Here is an 18425-nt window from a genome sequence, read left to right on the forward strand (position 1 = left end):
GCTGGACAACATCTGTCATGGCCATTAAGTTGACTCAAGGAGCAAAGAACACATTCTACAAATATAAAGGGCCTGAAACTACAAAATGTTACATATAATTCATTAAGTCTTATAAACAACTAACTGTTATGTTCAGTAATATCGTACATTCTCATGCAAAGCATGGGAGCTGTAAAGACTTAGTGTAGTAATTTCTGGGAAAGGAGGAAAAGGGAATGAGGATAAAAACTCTCACCCAAATCCTCACTAAATATTCTGCCTGCAGCATACAATCAAAAATCAGAGGTATCAAGTGCTAAACATGATCTCTACACCAAGATCCTCTTGCCTCTAACAAATCTTTCTGTTCTGTACCCGCAGTGAGGGAGGCTGGGCCAGGCAGTCTCTGTCCATGGTACTTCTTCACCACAACAGGTTTCTGAAACCCCACTCCAGAACTTCTGGAGCTGGGAGTTTTGGAGCATGATTTTGCAGTATCAGAGTCAAGTAATTGGGAAGCTGCACAGAATGTAAGACAGACAGTTTGATGCCTAATGGCCAAAACAGCTTTGGCCAGAAGGATTGCTGTGGCACTGAACCAGCCCCAAAATCAGAGATACGAGCAAGACTGAGTTTGACCTATAGAAACATTAAAAAAAGCTTATAAATAAAACAAGACCACTCAGGTCTGGCCAAGAGCACTACAAGGAGAAGTGAGTTTTCATTCAGAGTGCTGGAAGAACTCAAACACGGCAGTTTTTCAGAGATTCGTGTTTATCTTCTGAGATATCTCTCACTACCAGAGGAACTGTCAGTATTTGATACGAGTTTTTATATACTACTCCTGGGAAAAGACAAAAAACTACATCTTCAAGGAGGAAAAAATAAAAGGCAGTAGAACTAGGAAATTAAAAAAAAAAAACAACAACAAAAAAAACCCCAACAACAAAATTAAGCAAGCTCTTCCACTGAGGTCAGATTAAATAGACTGGAATTATCCACAGCTCAGAGATAAGGAAATAGAAAAATAAAAATTATAAAAAAGGAAATGCAAAAGAGAAGAAAAAGAGTTTTCACTCTTTACTTGTCCCACAATTAATATTTTATCAGCTTTAATGTTTAAAATACATACCATATTATTTCATACAATATATGAAATATATATCAGAGTGAACTCACACAGGATGGCAAGAAGGTAGAAGCTTTAACAGGCTTAGTAATTTACCAGAAAACTTGACATGGGGAAAAAAAAGTCCATGAAAAAAATCTTGTAGCTGGTGCAGGAAAACCCTAAGCCACAGACTACAAGAGGTGTTGCAAGAGGAAGGTTTGCTGAACACTATCATTTTATTGGGTTTGGGGTTTTGGTTTGTTTTATTATTGCATTTGCTTCTGGGTTCTTTCAGGGGACAAAACATCAGGCAATAAACTATGAGCCCAATTCAACACTATAATTTTTATGTTCTTTTTGCATATATGAATCACAAATTCCCTCAGCCACTGGCACAAGAGTGCTGCATCGCAAGTTTATTTATTGCCAAAAGCAAACATTTTGAGATTCCTGAATCAATGGGAAACTTATCTCCATAGCAGACTTTTATAGTAGTCATTTATAACCCAGGGTGATTTCTCAGCCAACAGAGCAACTGCTTACTGACAGCATGTGAAGAAATAACATCATTATTCCAGTTGTTGACACCACCTCTTCAGTTCACTAGCATCTGACCAGAGGGCTGAAGGTCATACACAGGGTAATTTATTTTATACATGGAGGACAGTAAATAACAACTAGTGTCCTATAGAATTGGGAAAATGTCAAAAGCGTAAAGGCATTTATTCACTCATTTTCAATGCTTATGTGTTATGCCAGGTTCCCAGGTGATAAAGTTTACAGATGCCCATTTAGATTTTCAGATTCAACACTTATCGACAAAGTCACTACTGGAAAAGGTCAAAAATAAGATGATTCTCTTCTTCCACTTTTGCTTATAGCCATCAAAACTACTTCAGATGTTACTGAAAACCCCCAATCTTTTTATTCACTTGATATCTTTCAGAAAAATTAACCAACTTCAACTTGAGTGAGAACGCCCAGGAAGGTGTGACCAACAGCAGTGCACAGGTATGTCCACATACAATGTAGTAAATGCATGTCTAAACTTAGGAACAACTTTTATTTAAATCTTTAAACTATAATACACTAATAAGAATCTACTCTCAAAAGTTAAAAGATACCTTAATATGAACTAGTTGGATTTCTTATGAACTTTAATGCCTACTACACTACTGTCCTGTCATAACAATACGATTTTGGGACAATCCAGTTTAATATTTAGTCCTATTTATGTTCTGTCTCTTTCTGCAGTAAGGATGTACACATTTTGTTCGGTGGTACAAGCCACAAACTCAGTGCAGGCTGAACAGTGCAGACCACCTATCTCTTCACTACTGCATTCTAACACACTGTGTCAAGTAAATCCTGAGCCAAATTTCCATACACTTATAAATCCTTACCACTGAAATCAATACCAGTGAACAAGGTACTTCCTCCAGGCCTAATCTTCCCCACACATAGAAAGGTCCGTCATTGAAAAACACAAGGTCGGTCCTCACTAGCAAGAGAGTTGGAATTCACATTTCTTCAAATTTGTTTTCATCAAACAGGCATTGCTGGGACTAAGCACCTTATCTAATACAAGGGCCTCACATGCAACAACACTTTCTTTTACAGATCGCCAGCAGCAATGAAATATGGACTAAAGAGAAAAACAGTTCCTCATTTGATAAAGAAGAAAAACCTGTTTCGAGCTTCTTAAGAGTCCAGCTGCAAGAGAAGCACTTATTAATGTGAAATCAATTGTTATTCCTGTGAATTCTCAAGTCTAAGTTGGATATAGTCCACTGAAAAGCCCTGATGGTCAGTAAGGCTGCACAAACTATCACCATTACAGACATGAAGCAGAAATGGAAGGTAGGTCCCAAACAAGAGCACAAAGCAAAACAGGCACAAACAGGCACACAAGTGCTCTTCCAAGGTGATGATCTTGTATACACGGCAAACTTTAAAAAAGAGCAGTTAGAACAAGGTAGTACTTTACTCAACTGCTCCTTAAATGAGACAGTGCTTATTTGACAGAACTGTATCAATACATGATTGCTATCACCAGTCTCTGGGTACACAGACAACAAAGTGTTCATTTTTAACAGATGATCAAGCCATATATTTAATTGCTAAGCTTTATATTACATTGAGTCTGTTGAGAATGTACAAATGCAACATTAACATGGAGAAGAACCGAATTTTTTTTTCATCTCAACTTTAAATGCAAGTTGAAAGCAAGAGCACCTAGAAGAAAAAAGAACTTGAATGTTAACTTCATTACTTACAGGAAATAATCACCAATTCCAGTGACTTTAAAAATCTCACTGTAAATTAAGTAATTTTTGAAGATTATACATCATACACATCAGCTTCAGCTGAAAAAAATCAAATCACGCCACACAGTGAAATAAAAAACTTCACACCCAAAGCCACAGGAAATAACACACTAGAAAGTCTATGAAAACAGCAATATACCCTATAGTTGGTTAAGAACTAGTACAGGCAACTGTTCTCACCTCCAACTTTCAAGACCGCAATATTGAACTTTGGTTGATTTTTACCTTTGACAGTTTCCAAGGGCTGCCAAAGCCCACAAGGATCCGTCCTGGCTACATTCAGTGCAAAAACGAAAACCTAAAAGGAGATAAAAAAAATTTAAGACATCAACCAACTGTGGGCATTAGTAGATAAAAAACATAAAACCAAAAGTTAACTGTCTCCAAAGCTCAGCAAATCTTACTACCAAAGGATTTAGAAAAAGCCATATTCATGTCAGTAAAATCAAGTAGGATAAACAAAAATTTGAAGGTCAAAAGAAGCAATACAGTCCCCTCTCCCTCCTGTAATTTATGCAGTACTGGGGAGATTCGGGAAAGAGCTACAGTTAGATTATGGGTTCCTATTCCTAATGGAAAAAAGCCATGTGCCAGTATCTATATAACTTTTAATAAATATAAGACAAGAACAGACCGATCATTCTTCTCCTGTTACTTCAACAAATTTGGGCCTAACAATACAATAACGATGTTAATTAGCAAAGAGGCACAAGAGAGTAGAATCCAGTGAGAATAATTTGGATTGAAGACAGGACACTACCTGTAGCTGAGCAGGACTACTATGGTGTTACAGCAAGGAGAATCTCAGTGTCTGCCACAGTAGAACAAAATTTAAATATCATGCATGCACCTCCCCCTAATTCAAATCCTCAGAGTAAAGATCTACTGTCAGCAGCGAGGGCTTTACAAAAATGCATCAACCTGCTTCTTGCCTGGACTGAATAGGAAAAATTTTAGCCAGCAAAGCAGATACACTTCTGTTAGGTAGCCAGAGGGGAGGAAAAGGAAAAACAAACAAGAAATAACCCATCCACCAACAATTTATGCACCATTCCTCTGACAGAACAAAGTGGGGGACCACTCCCCCTTCCTCCAAGTACTGTGACAGTTCCCAACCAAGTATTAATCAACTAACTACAACACTTATTTTTGAGTTCAGGCACTCAGGCAGACAGAGATCTGACTTGGTCTCTGTTACCTTGCAATAGCAGAAACAATTCATTGTACCTACAAATATATAGTCCTGCTCTGACAGGCTAGAACTGTATGAACAGACAGTGTAACACTCCAAATATTCTGTATGTATTTCTGGTTCCAATATAATCAAGTGCAGCAATTTTCTTAGCCAGGTTATGAAATCCATGAAGCAGCAGAATATCCTGTACAGAAGCAGGACTCCTAAACCAGCTTTTTTTCCCCATCAAGTATTTTTTACAGTGCTGCACATTATTTCACACTTGCTCACCAAATTCTTTACCTACAGCAAACACCACCTTTCTGGTCACCTCACATACACTGCCTCTGCAGGAAGATCAAGATATCTCAGGGGCACAGAACTGAAAGACACAAGTTGCCATCAGGAAAATATTTTCTTAAAATTCTCCCCTCAACCTCCCATCCAAATCTGGAAAAACAGTAAACACTGGTAGCATGTGTGACAGAATCTCCTACTGAGATACAACAGAACAGTAGGAGGCTCTAAAAACATAATTTCTATTCACAACTGGGAAAAAACATGGGGTAAAACTGGTTTCTTGTATAAGAACTGAGAGAACACACACAAGTGCATTCAAGGAAAGTGATTACGTAATCCTACAATAATTCCTGAATACTGAATATTGTGTGTAAAAATGAATCTCATTACCTACCAAAAGTCGGGTATTTAATCCTATTTTGAAATAATAACATAGCAGCAGCACTGCACTCGCTAGCACTCCAGCCCATTTCAAATCATTCATAGTCTGTCTTAACCACAGCTATCATTAAATACTTCAATTTTGGTTTTGCAAAACACAACCAATTTCCAGGAATGAAAAGAGGTCCAGAACTACTGGCTTACCACTATACATCCAAGTTAACATCACTAAACTCCAAACTATTCCATTAGTTGCCATTATTCAGGCACCATAAGAAAAGGGTTTGTTGTGAAGGTAATGAACAGGTGGCATTTTTCTAAATTCACTGCATCATCATCTTGGCTAATACTCACGTTTAATGTATAGCAATGACAAACTGCTCCTGTCTTTGGACTAGCTGCCATAAACTGAGTATTTTTCTCCTGATCTTCTAGCATTAACTAAGAGCTTTCTGGGAATGATTTCCATTCAAACAAGTTTTGATTAGAAACAGTACATTAGGTGATAAAAGGAAGTTTTTGCTCCCACTGTGATTTAACTGTCCCTTTATTAAGTGGGTAGATGCTTTACAGAAGCAAACTTTAAAATGAAACTTATTTCTGACTTATCTGTGGGATGATTCTGATAAGGCAACCAAGAGCACACTCTGCTCAAAAGGCCTCAAGCTGTCTAAAAACAAACCAGCTGCTGACAGAACTACACAAAAACATCACATATCCAATTAGGATATTGGGAAATTGGCCTAAAGTCACTCACAAATTCAAAAAAATACAGAAATATTTCATGTTTTTCCATGTACAGCACACTGTCAGTGTAACTGCCATGATTTATTATAAAAATTATTCAAGACAACCCAGGTCTCACTATGGTAGTTCTTTTCTGCTTTACTTCACTTTTCAAGACTTTTGAAGAGGGAAACATAACTCGTAATCAATTAGAAATAATTTGGTAGAAGGAGACTGGTGTTTCAGAGAGGATTTACAACCTCTTTATTTCACATGGTTTAGAACAATCTCTTTGCATTACTTAGGTGGAAGAAAATCCAAGAAGGATTAGTACTTCAAGGAAAAATGAACTAAAGATATCACTCTAAACAAAGCAGCTGGGAGGAATGGGAAAATGCAGAAATCTTCAATCTCTTACTAAAAGAAAAAAAAAAAAAGGCAGAGAATGGCATTGAGGAATGGCAGTCACATACTCCACCAAACGACTGTGGTGTTCTACAGCAAACCATGACATGGGAAAAAGCGTCCATTATGTTTTAATTCAGTGTTAGCTGCACAGATTCATATTTTGTTCAGTATTCATTCTCTGCGGTGATGTTTTTGGTAATACATGCGAAATGGTTCAGTGTTAATGTAGATGTAACACAGCCAGTTTTAGCAAGATAAATAACTGTAACTTGGAATACATATCATATACATTAGTCTGTACTGCTCTTCTAAGGCAACATGAGAATAGAAGGACTATACTGAAATTAAAGACAAAACACAAGTCCCACTTCACAGCACCAAAGTCTTTTTACATCAACAGCTCAAATATAAATTAGCAAACCACTTCTATAAAATAGAACTCTCCTGAAGATGTCAGGGTTTTTCTTCTAAATGGACAATTAGACAACATCATCTGCTCAAGAAAATACAATCATTAGTGAGTTTGGGGGTTTTTATCATTAAAAGATGTCTCCATTTTTGACTCAGTGTTAAGGAGGAGATGAGAAACATGCAAAAGGATGCTTCTCAAATGGTCCAAAAAATCAGACTTTTTATTTAGAAAATCCAGTTTCTAGCCTTTGAGTCCAAAGACAGTTTTGAAACATACACTGGAGACAGAATATTGCATTGCCACCTTCCCAATGTTCCAAAACATTTACATAAACAACATTTAAGGTGCTAAATGTTCCTCTTCCCACTAAAGGAAAAGAAAATTGAAAAGTCTATTTTTAAAAATGTTTTGTTTACACCTTTTTGCCACTTTCTACTGCACAGAGCAGCACAAAAATCCACTTCTCTCCTGCTCATACTACAGGAACCCTTAAAGTTTACAGTGAAAATAAAAGGTATTCGTCTCTGCTTTGCAGCAGCAGCCTATTGTACACTACACAGACTACACATCACTTCTCGACTGTGATCAAGGTTATATCCCAACTTTAATCAGCCCAAGGCTGCCAACTGGTTAAGTTTTCCAAAGTCCTTTATGCTTTGTCCCACTCTGTCTTTTCATTGTGACTGAAGCATATATACACACACTTTGCATACATATACACATAATGTGTGTACATACAACATATATATGTAACAAAACGTCCTCAAAATTATTTCTGGGTTGGCTTTTTTTATCTTCAAGGTCTTCAACACTCTAGCACAACGCTTATAGAAACTATCAAACAGAGGCTGTTGGGAGTACCTTACATCTTAACTGACTGGCAGTGTCTTCTTGACAGTCAGCACCACAGCAAGAGTTATGGTGATCAGGACTGGAGCACTAAGGAATTAAAACATAGTGCGTTGAGAATTGGCTGGTTTTGCCACTCCATATCAAATTCTACCCAGCCAAGAGATTTTTTTCGACAAAGCTGGAAACATACTATCACTATAGAAACCCCCGCTCTTTGCAATTGTTTATCTTCGATTCTATCAGGTCTTGCAATACATCGGTTTTCAGGCACAAAAAAGGGCTACTTCACACTGCTAGTGCTGCTTCTACTTGATAATGGTAACGATGCTTGGAATCGCAGTGGTACAAAAGGAGGCATTACCATAAGTATTACGACTATCACGTTATTTGATGGTGCCCCAGTGGCAAAAAATGGGAGGCAATCAACATACTCAAAATGCCAGCAATCCATGTATACCAGCATTCCTAATGATTCAGCACTGCTGCAGCAACATCAGTGCAATGGCAGCAAGCCTTTATTTCAGGACATATGCAAAATGACAGAAAGTCTTCAGAATACAGAAACCCAGAGTTTTCCAGAGGACAGATGAAGAGAAGGAGAGTGGATGTTATACTAGACCAGAGAGTTGAAGCATTTTTCTCCATCTTAAGCAAAATGTTGTGATGAGAGAGAAGCCTACTTCTCAACAGCTCAACTTTAAACCTGAAAGCTATAAATAACTCCTGTACTGCTGATAATCCCAACAGAATCATCCCATCAGATTATTCATACCACGAAAGTCAACTCAGGATCGAAGGTTTCCTTTTGAACCACAAGTAAGTCATCAAGTCCTACACAGCAGTGCGTTTATCAAAACCAGCAGTAGTAACTAAATTAAAACTGATAAGGTAGTAAGCAGACACGTGCACAGGAAAGGGGGAAGGGTGGCTTCCTCAATGACAGCAGCAATTACGAGAGTGAAAGACAGCACTACAAAACCCATTCACAGGTAAGACAGGATTGGAAGATACTGGGCCTTTCAAACTCTTCAAGTTCTTACAATATTCCTGTATTTAATGAGAAGAGTATCAAAGTATACTCTGTTAAACCATGCTTTTGCTTTGTTTGCTTTTACAGTAAGAGCTGTATTGATAAGGAATTCACACCAGTGAGGCAATACTGGTGCTAAGTCCTCCAGCAGTCATAAAGGCAGACAGGCATTCCCTGCTGCCCAGAGAGCTCTGGATCCCGGCACTGAACCCCGTAAGGCAGCTTCGGGTAGAGGATTATAGCCAGACTGAGCCAGGACAGAGCCAGGAGGGAGGCCAAGGAGGTGTGATGGAGAAGCAAGCTTAAATCGCAATTTGCCTTTCCTTTTTTTTTGTTTTTTTTTTTTAACTTCAGTCTCCTGTAAGTTTACACCCTGAAATTTCCCAAATTAATGTTCCCTACTTATCACATTTTTAACAATTAATAACAGAGGGAGTTGTTTTATACAAAGATTTTGACTTCCCGCTAACATGATTATACATGCAGAGAAGTCCAAGATCTTAGCACTATTATTCTCAAAGAAAACAAATGCTGAGTTGTTAAGCAAATAATTCTAAACTATAATTGCAAACATCAACTTTCAACATAACCAGCTGCCAAGTAGAGCTTCATCAATATTTATAGCTTAGCATCAGTCTGAATTGTACTTTTCAGCTATTTCTGCACCTAAAAAAGGAACAAGAAGCAAATTTTCAAAAATCTGGTTTATATTCAACACTGTTTTTCAATCTTCTTCAATGAAATGAAGCAACACGCTCATTTTTATGGCTATTTTCTGTTAAATTTAAAACCACAATGAAAGTTATTACCAACACAATCTTCGACACCGCAATCTTTGATAAACCACTGAATTTGGAACTACTTGCAAGAAGAGTTTAACACCTGCTCAAGTATGTGTGAGGTCAGGGCCCTAAATTTTCAGTCTTTTGGGGTTTGGCACAAAAGAGTTCTTCAACTTTCTCATCTAATTTCCTCTGAAAGTGGAGGAGTTCCCTCTTTCCTTTAAAAGAAAAGTAACCAATCTTTATTATTTTCACCAAAAATACATATACAAGTCTGCCTTTGGGCTACCTACTTGAAATCTGCTACAACTCATTTTCACAGTCAAGCTCTCCCACCATATTTAAAAACCTAACTCTTGAAATTTACTCCTAGGTTTGAATGTTCATCCTTTATTAAATCTGAAAATGCAGTAATAAAAATTACCAGTTATTTTTTGTTAAAACTTTGTAAAACTAAAGTTACTTTCAGTTTATTTACACACCCAGCTGAAGCAGGGGCAGGTTAAGCTGATACAGGCCATCCATACATAAGGCAGCACCAGTTTATCTATTTACCTAAACTGGTGAAAGCAACATTATCCAGCATTGGTTAAGTACAGGGTCAGAGCTGGAGACAGAACAGACCAATTATGTCACTGTATTCTTGCCCTGAGGCCTCACTATCTAACACTGTCAGGAGTGTTTTCCACTGCTTATTAGCCAATGTTAAAAGTATTTGATACAATGGGATTTCTACATTTCTTCTCCCCCTCACACACTTCTCCACAAAGCTAATTTACTTTTCAATCAACAGGAAGTCTTTCTCAATTTGAGTCCATGAATCGCCAGGGTCAGGGAAAAGAAAGTTGGACTTTGAATACGAAAGAACCAGAAGAGTTAACTTCCAACGAATTAGAATATTATCAGCCAGTTTTAGTTGCTTCTCTGAGTACTCCGAAAATTAAAATGGCCAAGCAAAAAGAAAATTAGAGACAGCTAATTTACTGCAACTATGGAGTTAAAAAAAAAGTGTGAAAAAGCCTAGCTGTGCAATAAAAAACATTTTTCCCCTTTCAAGTACCGTTCAGCAAAGTCAGTGCCATTAGAAATGTAGGTAACTTTCCTCTAACCTCTTATTAAATATAACAGAAATATTGAAAACCAACTAAAATAACCTATTCTTCATGCTGTCACCACACCAGTTGCAGAAAGTAGATGAGTGGATCCTGAAGCACCGAAACATTTATCCAAGCAAAAAGCACAGCTATGTTTAGAAAAACTCAATTTTAGCTTTAGTATCCCACTTTACTTCGAAGGCCTAGGAAATACGTGAGGTGAGCCTGTATGAAGTCACCACAAAACAAAAGACACTTATTATGAGGGCAGGGGAATACTAGTATAAAGACAGGATCAATATTAAATGTGAGAAAATATTAAATTGATTAAATTATTATTTTATTAGCTTTTTTTTTGCAATGTCTGAAAAACAGTCTGAAGCTTAATGAACAGTCCCAAACAAGCACTGTGGCTTGATTCTTTCTTATTCTTGTTCTCATCAAAAGAAGACTCGTCAGCTTTTTTAATTTGCAAGAACAGACATCTGGTATAACACAATTCAAATCTGACAAGGCAGAATCTCAGCCATTTGACAAACAGAAAAAAATAGAAATTTAATTTGAAACAAATTTTTTTAAGAACCCAAATACATACGGAAGGATGTGAATTTAAGTTACAATGGCTGTAACAGTAAAACTTCCTGTGTGGAAACACATTGTGCCAAAGTGCCTTTTTTTAGCTTCTTACTTAGAAGCAGTTAAGTGAAATAAAACAAACAAACAAACAAAAAACCAAAAAAACGCAACTACAGCTTTCAGAATAAGCATATTCCCAACAAAGGTAAATTGCTACATTTACAGTAATATAGGAATGTTACAATAACACCAACATATCTGAGAAAAATCTCAATGCATAAAAATCCTAAAGAGGATCACAAAGAAATATACTAAAAACCATAAAAGTAGCTGACAATGTTTTAAAGCAACTAGTTCATGCAACATGTATTATGTCCTTCTTTCTTAAAGAGATTTTCAGCTGCTTCAGATCAAGGATGGATCCTAATTCATTTTGGAATATAGTACAGTTCGGTTTCTGTAAGAAGCTGGAGTGAGGGGACACATTCCCTTCCTCTATCTCAGAGACAAAATTTTTAAATCAAAACATTATACTAATGCTTTCTCCAAGTTTCTCATTGTTCCTCATGTTAGTTGCACCCACTAATACTATTAATTTATGGTTTCTTAAGTCAGTGTCCAAGCAACATATATATATGAAATTCAAATATCATATATACATGATATTTGAAATACTGTGATTTAATCTTCTACAAAGTCTAACTTTTTAAGTCAATGTTTCTACAAATCTAGCTTTTAGATCACAAAGCTATGGTACCGCTGTATAAAAAGTCGATTCTACTGTCGGCTGTAGTAAGAAAATAAAATGTACTCTATGGCATTTCCATCTTCTCTAGAAAGAGTCACCAGATTATTTCTAAGAATGCCCAAATGTCCCAGGAGAGAGTTAAAAGATTCTCAAACGTACAGGAGTAGAGCTGGACAACCTCAACCTGTGTCTCTTCAGCTCATAAGACAAAGTTTATAAGTAGAGGATATTGGCATGGGCCTGCTGAGTAATTTGTATCTCTTGGCTGTAAGAAGCAGCAAGACAAGAGGGCCTACTCCCACTGGATTGCCCCAGGGCCAAAATATATTTAGTCCACAGTAGACTGGCAAATCCCTGAAGAGTTCCTTCAATCCCCTAGAAGTGAACCCCTTTCCTACCACTCATATGATACTGTCATAAAATTTATGCAGAGAGGTCACAGGGCCAGAAAAGTCAGCAAGGACTGCCTTGGAGCAGCCCGGGCATTCCTCAGTTCTGATCATGTGGAGACTTAATAGACCAGTCTTAAAACAAGAAGGCTGGTAAACAGCTTTCCAAACACTTTGCTTCTTGATTTTAAGTCATGCTTTTAAATTAACTTGTGAAACCTTCTCACAAAGTCTACTTTTGCCACGTGAAGAACACAGTAGAGAACTTCAAGGTACAACCCAATGTTTGCTGTAAGGAAAAAAGAACCTTGAGTAGGGAAAAAACCCTACAACCTTAGGATACAAAATGATCAGAGGAACAGGAAAAAGCATTTTCAGCTAGCAAAATAGAGGCTAGAATATGAAAATCTTCAAATGTAACAGAAGAAAGTGAACAGTATTCATAAAAACTATGTTCTTTGTAGACTGCTACTAAGTCCAAGGGCATAAATTTCTCTTATTACAGAACAGGCTTCGTTCCAAAAAATTTAATACATTACTGAAAAACTGTTTATCACTAAAGTACTTTTTAAAACTCTGTCAAGAGTCATGATAAAATTATGAAAATTAAATGCAAATAAAAATGTCAATGACTTTTACTTCACCACTCATTTAGATGGATTAGAAGGCTTCTCCTCACACAAGCAACATGATATTATTGTATCACCTTTTGACTAATCCTCTGTCAGGTTATCTAAAATTATCAACTTTGTTTTGCAACTTTGCTTCTTATCTTTTCATCCGCTAATCAGCTTTTCAGCCTCCCATCTTCTGCCTGATAGCATCAAAATATATTGATTACCAGTTTATATTTTACATTTATTCTGACCAATGTACTGGAGCACACAGCATGACTGCTGCCTTATCGTACCTCCCATTTCTCCTAAGAGGCAGTATTTTTCTCCAGACTTAAAAGCTTAACTGGGCAAGAACTGCTTTCAGATCCATTTTACTCTTTTAAATACATATTTTAAAATTTTAAACAATGCAAGTCTCGGACAGAACATCAACTTGCTTCCCACATTTTTTCACAGAGGAACTATTGTGTTTTTTCTAATACACAGACATTAAATCAGGAAATACATGCATGATATCCAATTTCAGAACTACTAAACCTGGCAAGGCCCAGAAATGCAATCTGTACTGACTAGCTGAAACTGGAAAAGGTCATCTCCATAGCTCACTACATAGTAAACACGGAGAACATCCAAGCTCCAAACACAACCCGTACACCAATGAAAACTCAAAAACCTCAGAACATTCCCCTACAACATGATGCAGACCATAATAAGTGCAAAAACACCCTCTCCTTCTTACCACTATAAGAAGGCAAAGGGAAAAAATAAATTTAACGTACTCACTGCCTACTGCTTCTAAAGGAGAAAAAAATACACCAACGCCTCGCAGCAAAGCATGTTTACATCCCAGAAGAAATAAAAAATAATGAGTAGAAGTGCAACACAAAGAAGGGATGAACAGTAGAGAAATGTAAGGAAGTATAAGAGTTCTACTACCTGCTGAAAGGGACAGGGAATAGCAATCAGAGTATTCTGATTACCATTACCCCTTGTCACCTCGCAAGCAGAAATACCAACAGGCTACTACTTGTCTGACAGTGACAGCTGGCTCAAGTACCAAAAAGTACCCCTATTTTTATTAGCAGATAGTAGCAGAATGTTTAGCTTGGATTCACAAGAAATTAAAACTAATTCTTCAGCCTATATTCCACACACTGTTTGCTGAAAGAACAAGAGACCTTCGCATATACATTTTATCTAAAAAATGGAGAAAGACCATAAATGTTGAGCTAAGGAAGACTATCAGCAAGAATATGTGTCTTATTCTACCACACCTGGCCAATATATGAAATATATGTTACTAACTGTTTGCTCAACATCTCGGCACTAAGTTCTTGCTATTAGAACTGAAGACTGGCATCACCTTGCTATTGTTTCCCTAAGAAAGGGCAACATTTCACAAGCAAAATTATGAAAATGCAAGAAACAGATCATTGAAAGCAATTGCAAGGCAAACACATTTTATAAGCACTGAGGTGACAGAGAACTTTTAACTTTAAAGAAAGCCACTGGTATATACGTACTAGTATCAGGTACTTCCCTCCCTTATTTATGTGCTAAACATATTTAATTTATCCTGTGAAGACAAACAGTGCCAGTTCTTCGCAAAAGACACATCTACTGATCCAGAAATTCCACACAGAAAAGGGCTGCGTGGAAAGTAAAACCCAGCGATGAAGAACTGAATCGCTGTAAGCTGAGAGGTACCTTGTAAGTAGAAGTATTGCAGAATTTGTAAATTTTCAGTATAGACAGAGTTTGTGAATCTAATAGCAGCACTAGAGAGCAGTTACTGAGGAAAGCTATTGCCAAGAAGCTGGAAAATGACTGCTAATTGTTATTACTGCACAAAGCAGACAATATCTATGTATAAAAAGACATTCCAAGAAAATATAGACAATAATGTGACTAGAAGAGACTTTGCATCCAAGCATTCTGCAGAAAATAGAGAATAACATAACTGAATCATTAAGCAGACTATTAATAAACCCATTCAAGTCAATAACTAAGCTCCTTAGACTTACTCTATGATCTCCAGTTCATACTACTTAATTGTAAATCCAATCTTTTCTGCGAGCAGAAATACACCAGCTTTACTCGAGGGGAAAAAAAAAAAAGAAAAAAACCACTCAACCCCCCAAGAGAAGAAACCCCATATAAACATATTTTCAAATTTTTAATTCTATACCAGCCCTTTAATTCTTTCCATCATTCTGGATGCAGCTATTCATCCCATCGTTCTAGATGCAGGTATCTCTGTATGACTTTTATTTTGCATTACTTCTGCAGAAAAAATGAATTTCTCATTTCCTACTTCCTATAGCGGCAGACCTAATGTAAAATACACTACCTCAGAACTATGCAAAATTCCCTCCTGAAGCTGTCTCCTCTTAAGTCACCCTCCAACATCAAGTTTTAATGATCAAATAGGCATTACCAAGCAAAGCCATGACACACATTTCACCTAGATGTTTTGTTGGACTCATCAGTCACACAAACTCCGGCAGAATACGCTTTTTTTCTTTTAATTCTCAGTTCCAAGATTTTTACTTCCAAACATTTGAACTTATTATTTAAATGAAAGAGTAGATTTCTAGCTAAATTTGCACTATACAGAAACTGCAGTAAAGCATCAATTCAAAAGCCTGTATAATTAAAAAACACTGACTGGTTTACCATTAATTTTTTTTCCAGGGCTTCTATATTACAGGATTAAAATTATGCCCTTTAAGCATCCCAATAACATAACCAAGACCAAGTTCACAAGAGAAGTATGCACATCAGAATTTTACCAATTAGCACTGAAACTTCTGAGTTAATTCTCTACGTATGAATAGTTTTACATAAAATACTGTATTTACAAAACACTGACACGCAATATAGCTAACCAAGAAGAAAGTAAGAAGTTTAATGATCACCTCACCTACCCTCTAAAAAGAAAGATGTGCCTGCGCCTTACTGACCCAGAACTTCTCAGCAGAAAAGCCAATACACACTTAATACCGCTCTGGGCTCCCTTCCCCCATCCCCGGCCTCAACCTTTTGCAGGGACATTTCTTCGCTGCAGAACTGTCCAGTTACACCTGCAACTCAGTTAAACTCAGGTGAAAACTCACCCTTATAAAACCCTCCCCTGAGGTACATCTACATGGCAGACCCTGCAACAACCGTGGTAGAAAAGCTGGACCTTATCTTTAAATTCGGGACCTTGGGTAATGCAGCAGATGAGAGCATACACTCAGCATCCCAACAGCAGATTCCAAGGGATCTGTACCATTAGAGAGAGTCACCACAGGAGAGGAGGGAATTGCTGAGCAACTTCAGTGTGGGTAAACTAACTACAAAGCTGCTTGAACTTGCACACATATTTATTAACGCTACAAATCTAAGCTACTACCTCTACCACTCTTGTAGCAGAAACTGCAATCCCATACACATGGATAGCGATATTACTGGAAAATACTACGTAAACGTACCCTTCAAATCCGGAGCTATACCAACCCCAAAGACCTACTCACTATTTTACAGCAAGATTCACAGCTTCTGTAGAGGATGTAAATGCAACACTGAACCCTAACAAGTCATGATTAAAAAACAGTTATTATGAACTTTAAAAATCCCAAAAAGTTAACTTTACGAAGAGATATCTTAACGAACGTTCTTAAGGTTAGTGAAACGTTAGCATGGAAAACTGAAGTAGCATTTACGGCAGTAAGCACGTCTGCTTTAGTCAGGAAAACACTTTTGTTGATACTCAGCCCTATGCTGTAGTAGATACTCCTACATGCACTCTCATAAAGCAGATCTGAGCCTGCAAGATATCATGCTGCAAGCAGCGATTATATACAGCCAGCGAAGCGTCTCCAGAAACAAACATTCCCTCATTTTGCTACAAACAGCTGGGGAAACTTTTTTTTTTTTCCGCCTGGGACACACCTCTGAGCACGGTCCCTCCTCCCATCCACCCACCGCATACACACATTTTAACCAGCATCACGTTCCACTCATCCAGCGAGCGCGGTTTGCAGCGCTACCAGCGCAACCTCGGCTCTGTCCCCGCGCTACAGCACTATTCGGGTTTTTTTCCCCAGTCACATCAGGGCTCCTGGGGGTCCCTCCGCCGCTGTCTGCTTTGCCTGGCCTGGGTGGTCCGGGCCCTGCGGGGAGACCCGGCGGGGGCTCGGGGGCGCAGCCGCGGCCGCACGTGAGGCGGGGCGGGGGCGGCGCTCGCCCGGCTGTGCCCCGGGACAGGCGCTCGCCGGGAGCGGGCCGGAGCAGCGGCCGCGCCGCCGCCGCCGGGGCAGCGCCCTTGAGCCGCCGCCGCTCGGGGCCCCTCCCGCCGGCCCGGCCCCCCCGGCCCTCCCCCGCCCCGCGGCACCGCGGCCCGGCGCCAGAGGCCGCTCGGAGGCGGCGCGAGGGTCCGCAGGGCGGGAAGGGCTCTGAGGGAGCCCCGCGGCCAGAGCGCGGAGCGGGGATGAGGGGTAAGGGGGGGGGGGGCCGTCCCGCACTCACCGCCGAGGCGCCGCCACGGTGAGCTGAGCCCCCTTCTTCTCGGTGCCGGGGGCGGCTCCGCCCGCCCGGGAAACACGAACCCCAGGAAGCAAAAGGCGAAGGAGCTGCGGAAAATGCCCCCTCCCCCACGGCACCGCCGAAAAAACGCCACCGGGGGAGAAAAAAAAAAAAAAAAAAAAACCACCAAACTTTCCTCGCCGCCGTCTCTCCCTCCCCCGAGGAGCACGAACCCAAACACACCGGGACACGCCCCCGCACCGCCCCCCGCGCCGCCCATTGGACGGCGCTCCGCCGACCCCCACGCTGATTGGTCTCTCCGCCTGCTCGTCTTGTCCCTCCGTTCCCCTTTTCGCCCCTACACGCTGCCCATTGGGAAGAGCCTCGGCGATCTCTCCGCCCATTAGCCACGGCCCACGTCAATCAGAGCGGAGCGCCCGCCCCTCAGCGCTTCCGATTGGGCCGTTGCATCACTACGCCCTCCCTGATTGGCTGTATTTGCTGGCTGTCACCGGTTAACGTTGCCCCCTTCGCACCCCAGACAGACTCCCGCCCCTCCTTCCTCTCTGCCAGTTGGCTGCGAGATTTGCCCCTTAAATGGGGCACTCGCTCGCCCGCCTCTACTTGCCCCGCCCTCCCGCGCTACCGATTGGGCGCGGGTCGCAAACTCGGACACCACTGGAGAAGGGACGTGCCCGTTAGGCCATAACAGCGCGGAGACCCGCCCACCGAGCCGCGCTCCTCAGCGGCCCCTGGGGCCCTCGTCAGCCGAGGCGGGAGGCGAGGCTACGTCAGTGTGTGCTCTCATGTGCCGGCCCCAAGGGCGGGGCGCCGTTACGGGCACAGGCGATTAGCGGTGTGACAGCGGCCGTGGCCGCTCAGCGGTGCCGCGACACAGCACCGACGCCACAACCGCCCGCCCGCTCCAGCGACATTTGCACTTCGCCCCGCCCTCCCGGGGGCACGTGAGACAGCTGTTGGGCAGGGGGGTGTCAGTCGGGCAGCTCCCG

The 18425-nt window shown here is 40.1% G+C and overlaps 1 protein-coding gene across 12 annotated transcripts in view; it reads right to left on the minus strand.

The window, feature by feature from the left end:
• TNRC6B (trinucleotide repeat containing adaptor 6B) overlaps positions 1–18076 on the minus strand; it is a 130209-nt gene extending 112133 nt beyond the window's left edge. For 6 of the 12 annotated variants that reach the window (XM_051784183.1, XM_051784190.1, XM_051784184.1 and 3 more), the window contains exons 1-2: positions 17419–17710; positions 3643–3715 (exon numbers count right to left, since the gene is read on the minus strand). In XM_051784183.1, the coding sequence (XP_051640143.1) occupies positions 3643–3715; positions 17419–17695 (350 nt within the window). In that variant the 5' untranslated portion in view covers positions 17696–17710. Of the gene's footprint in view, positions 1–3642; positions 3716–14930; positions 14949–16886; positions 17166–17418; positions 17711–18061 lie in introns of those variants that run through there. The other 6 variants (XM_051784191.1, XM_051784187.1, XM_051784201.1 and 3 more) reach the window with 5 other exon arrangements.
• Between the last annotated feature and the right edge of the window lie 349 nt (positions 18077–18425).

The sequence above is a fragment of the Manacus candei genome, unplaced genomic scaffold (genome assembly GCF_025592945.1).
Source record: "Manacus candei isolate 608988 ecotype Guabito, Panama unplaced genomic scaffold, ASM2559294v1 h1tg000018l, whole genome shotgun sequence".
NCBI lineage: Eukaryota > Metazoa > Chordata > Aves > Passeriformes > Pipridae > Manacus > Manacus candei.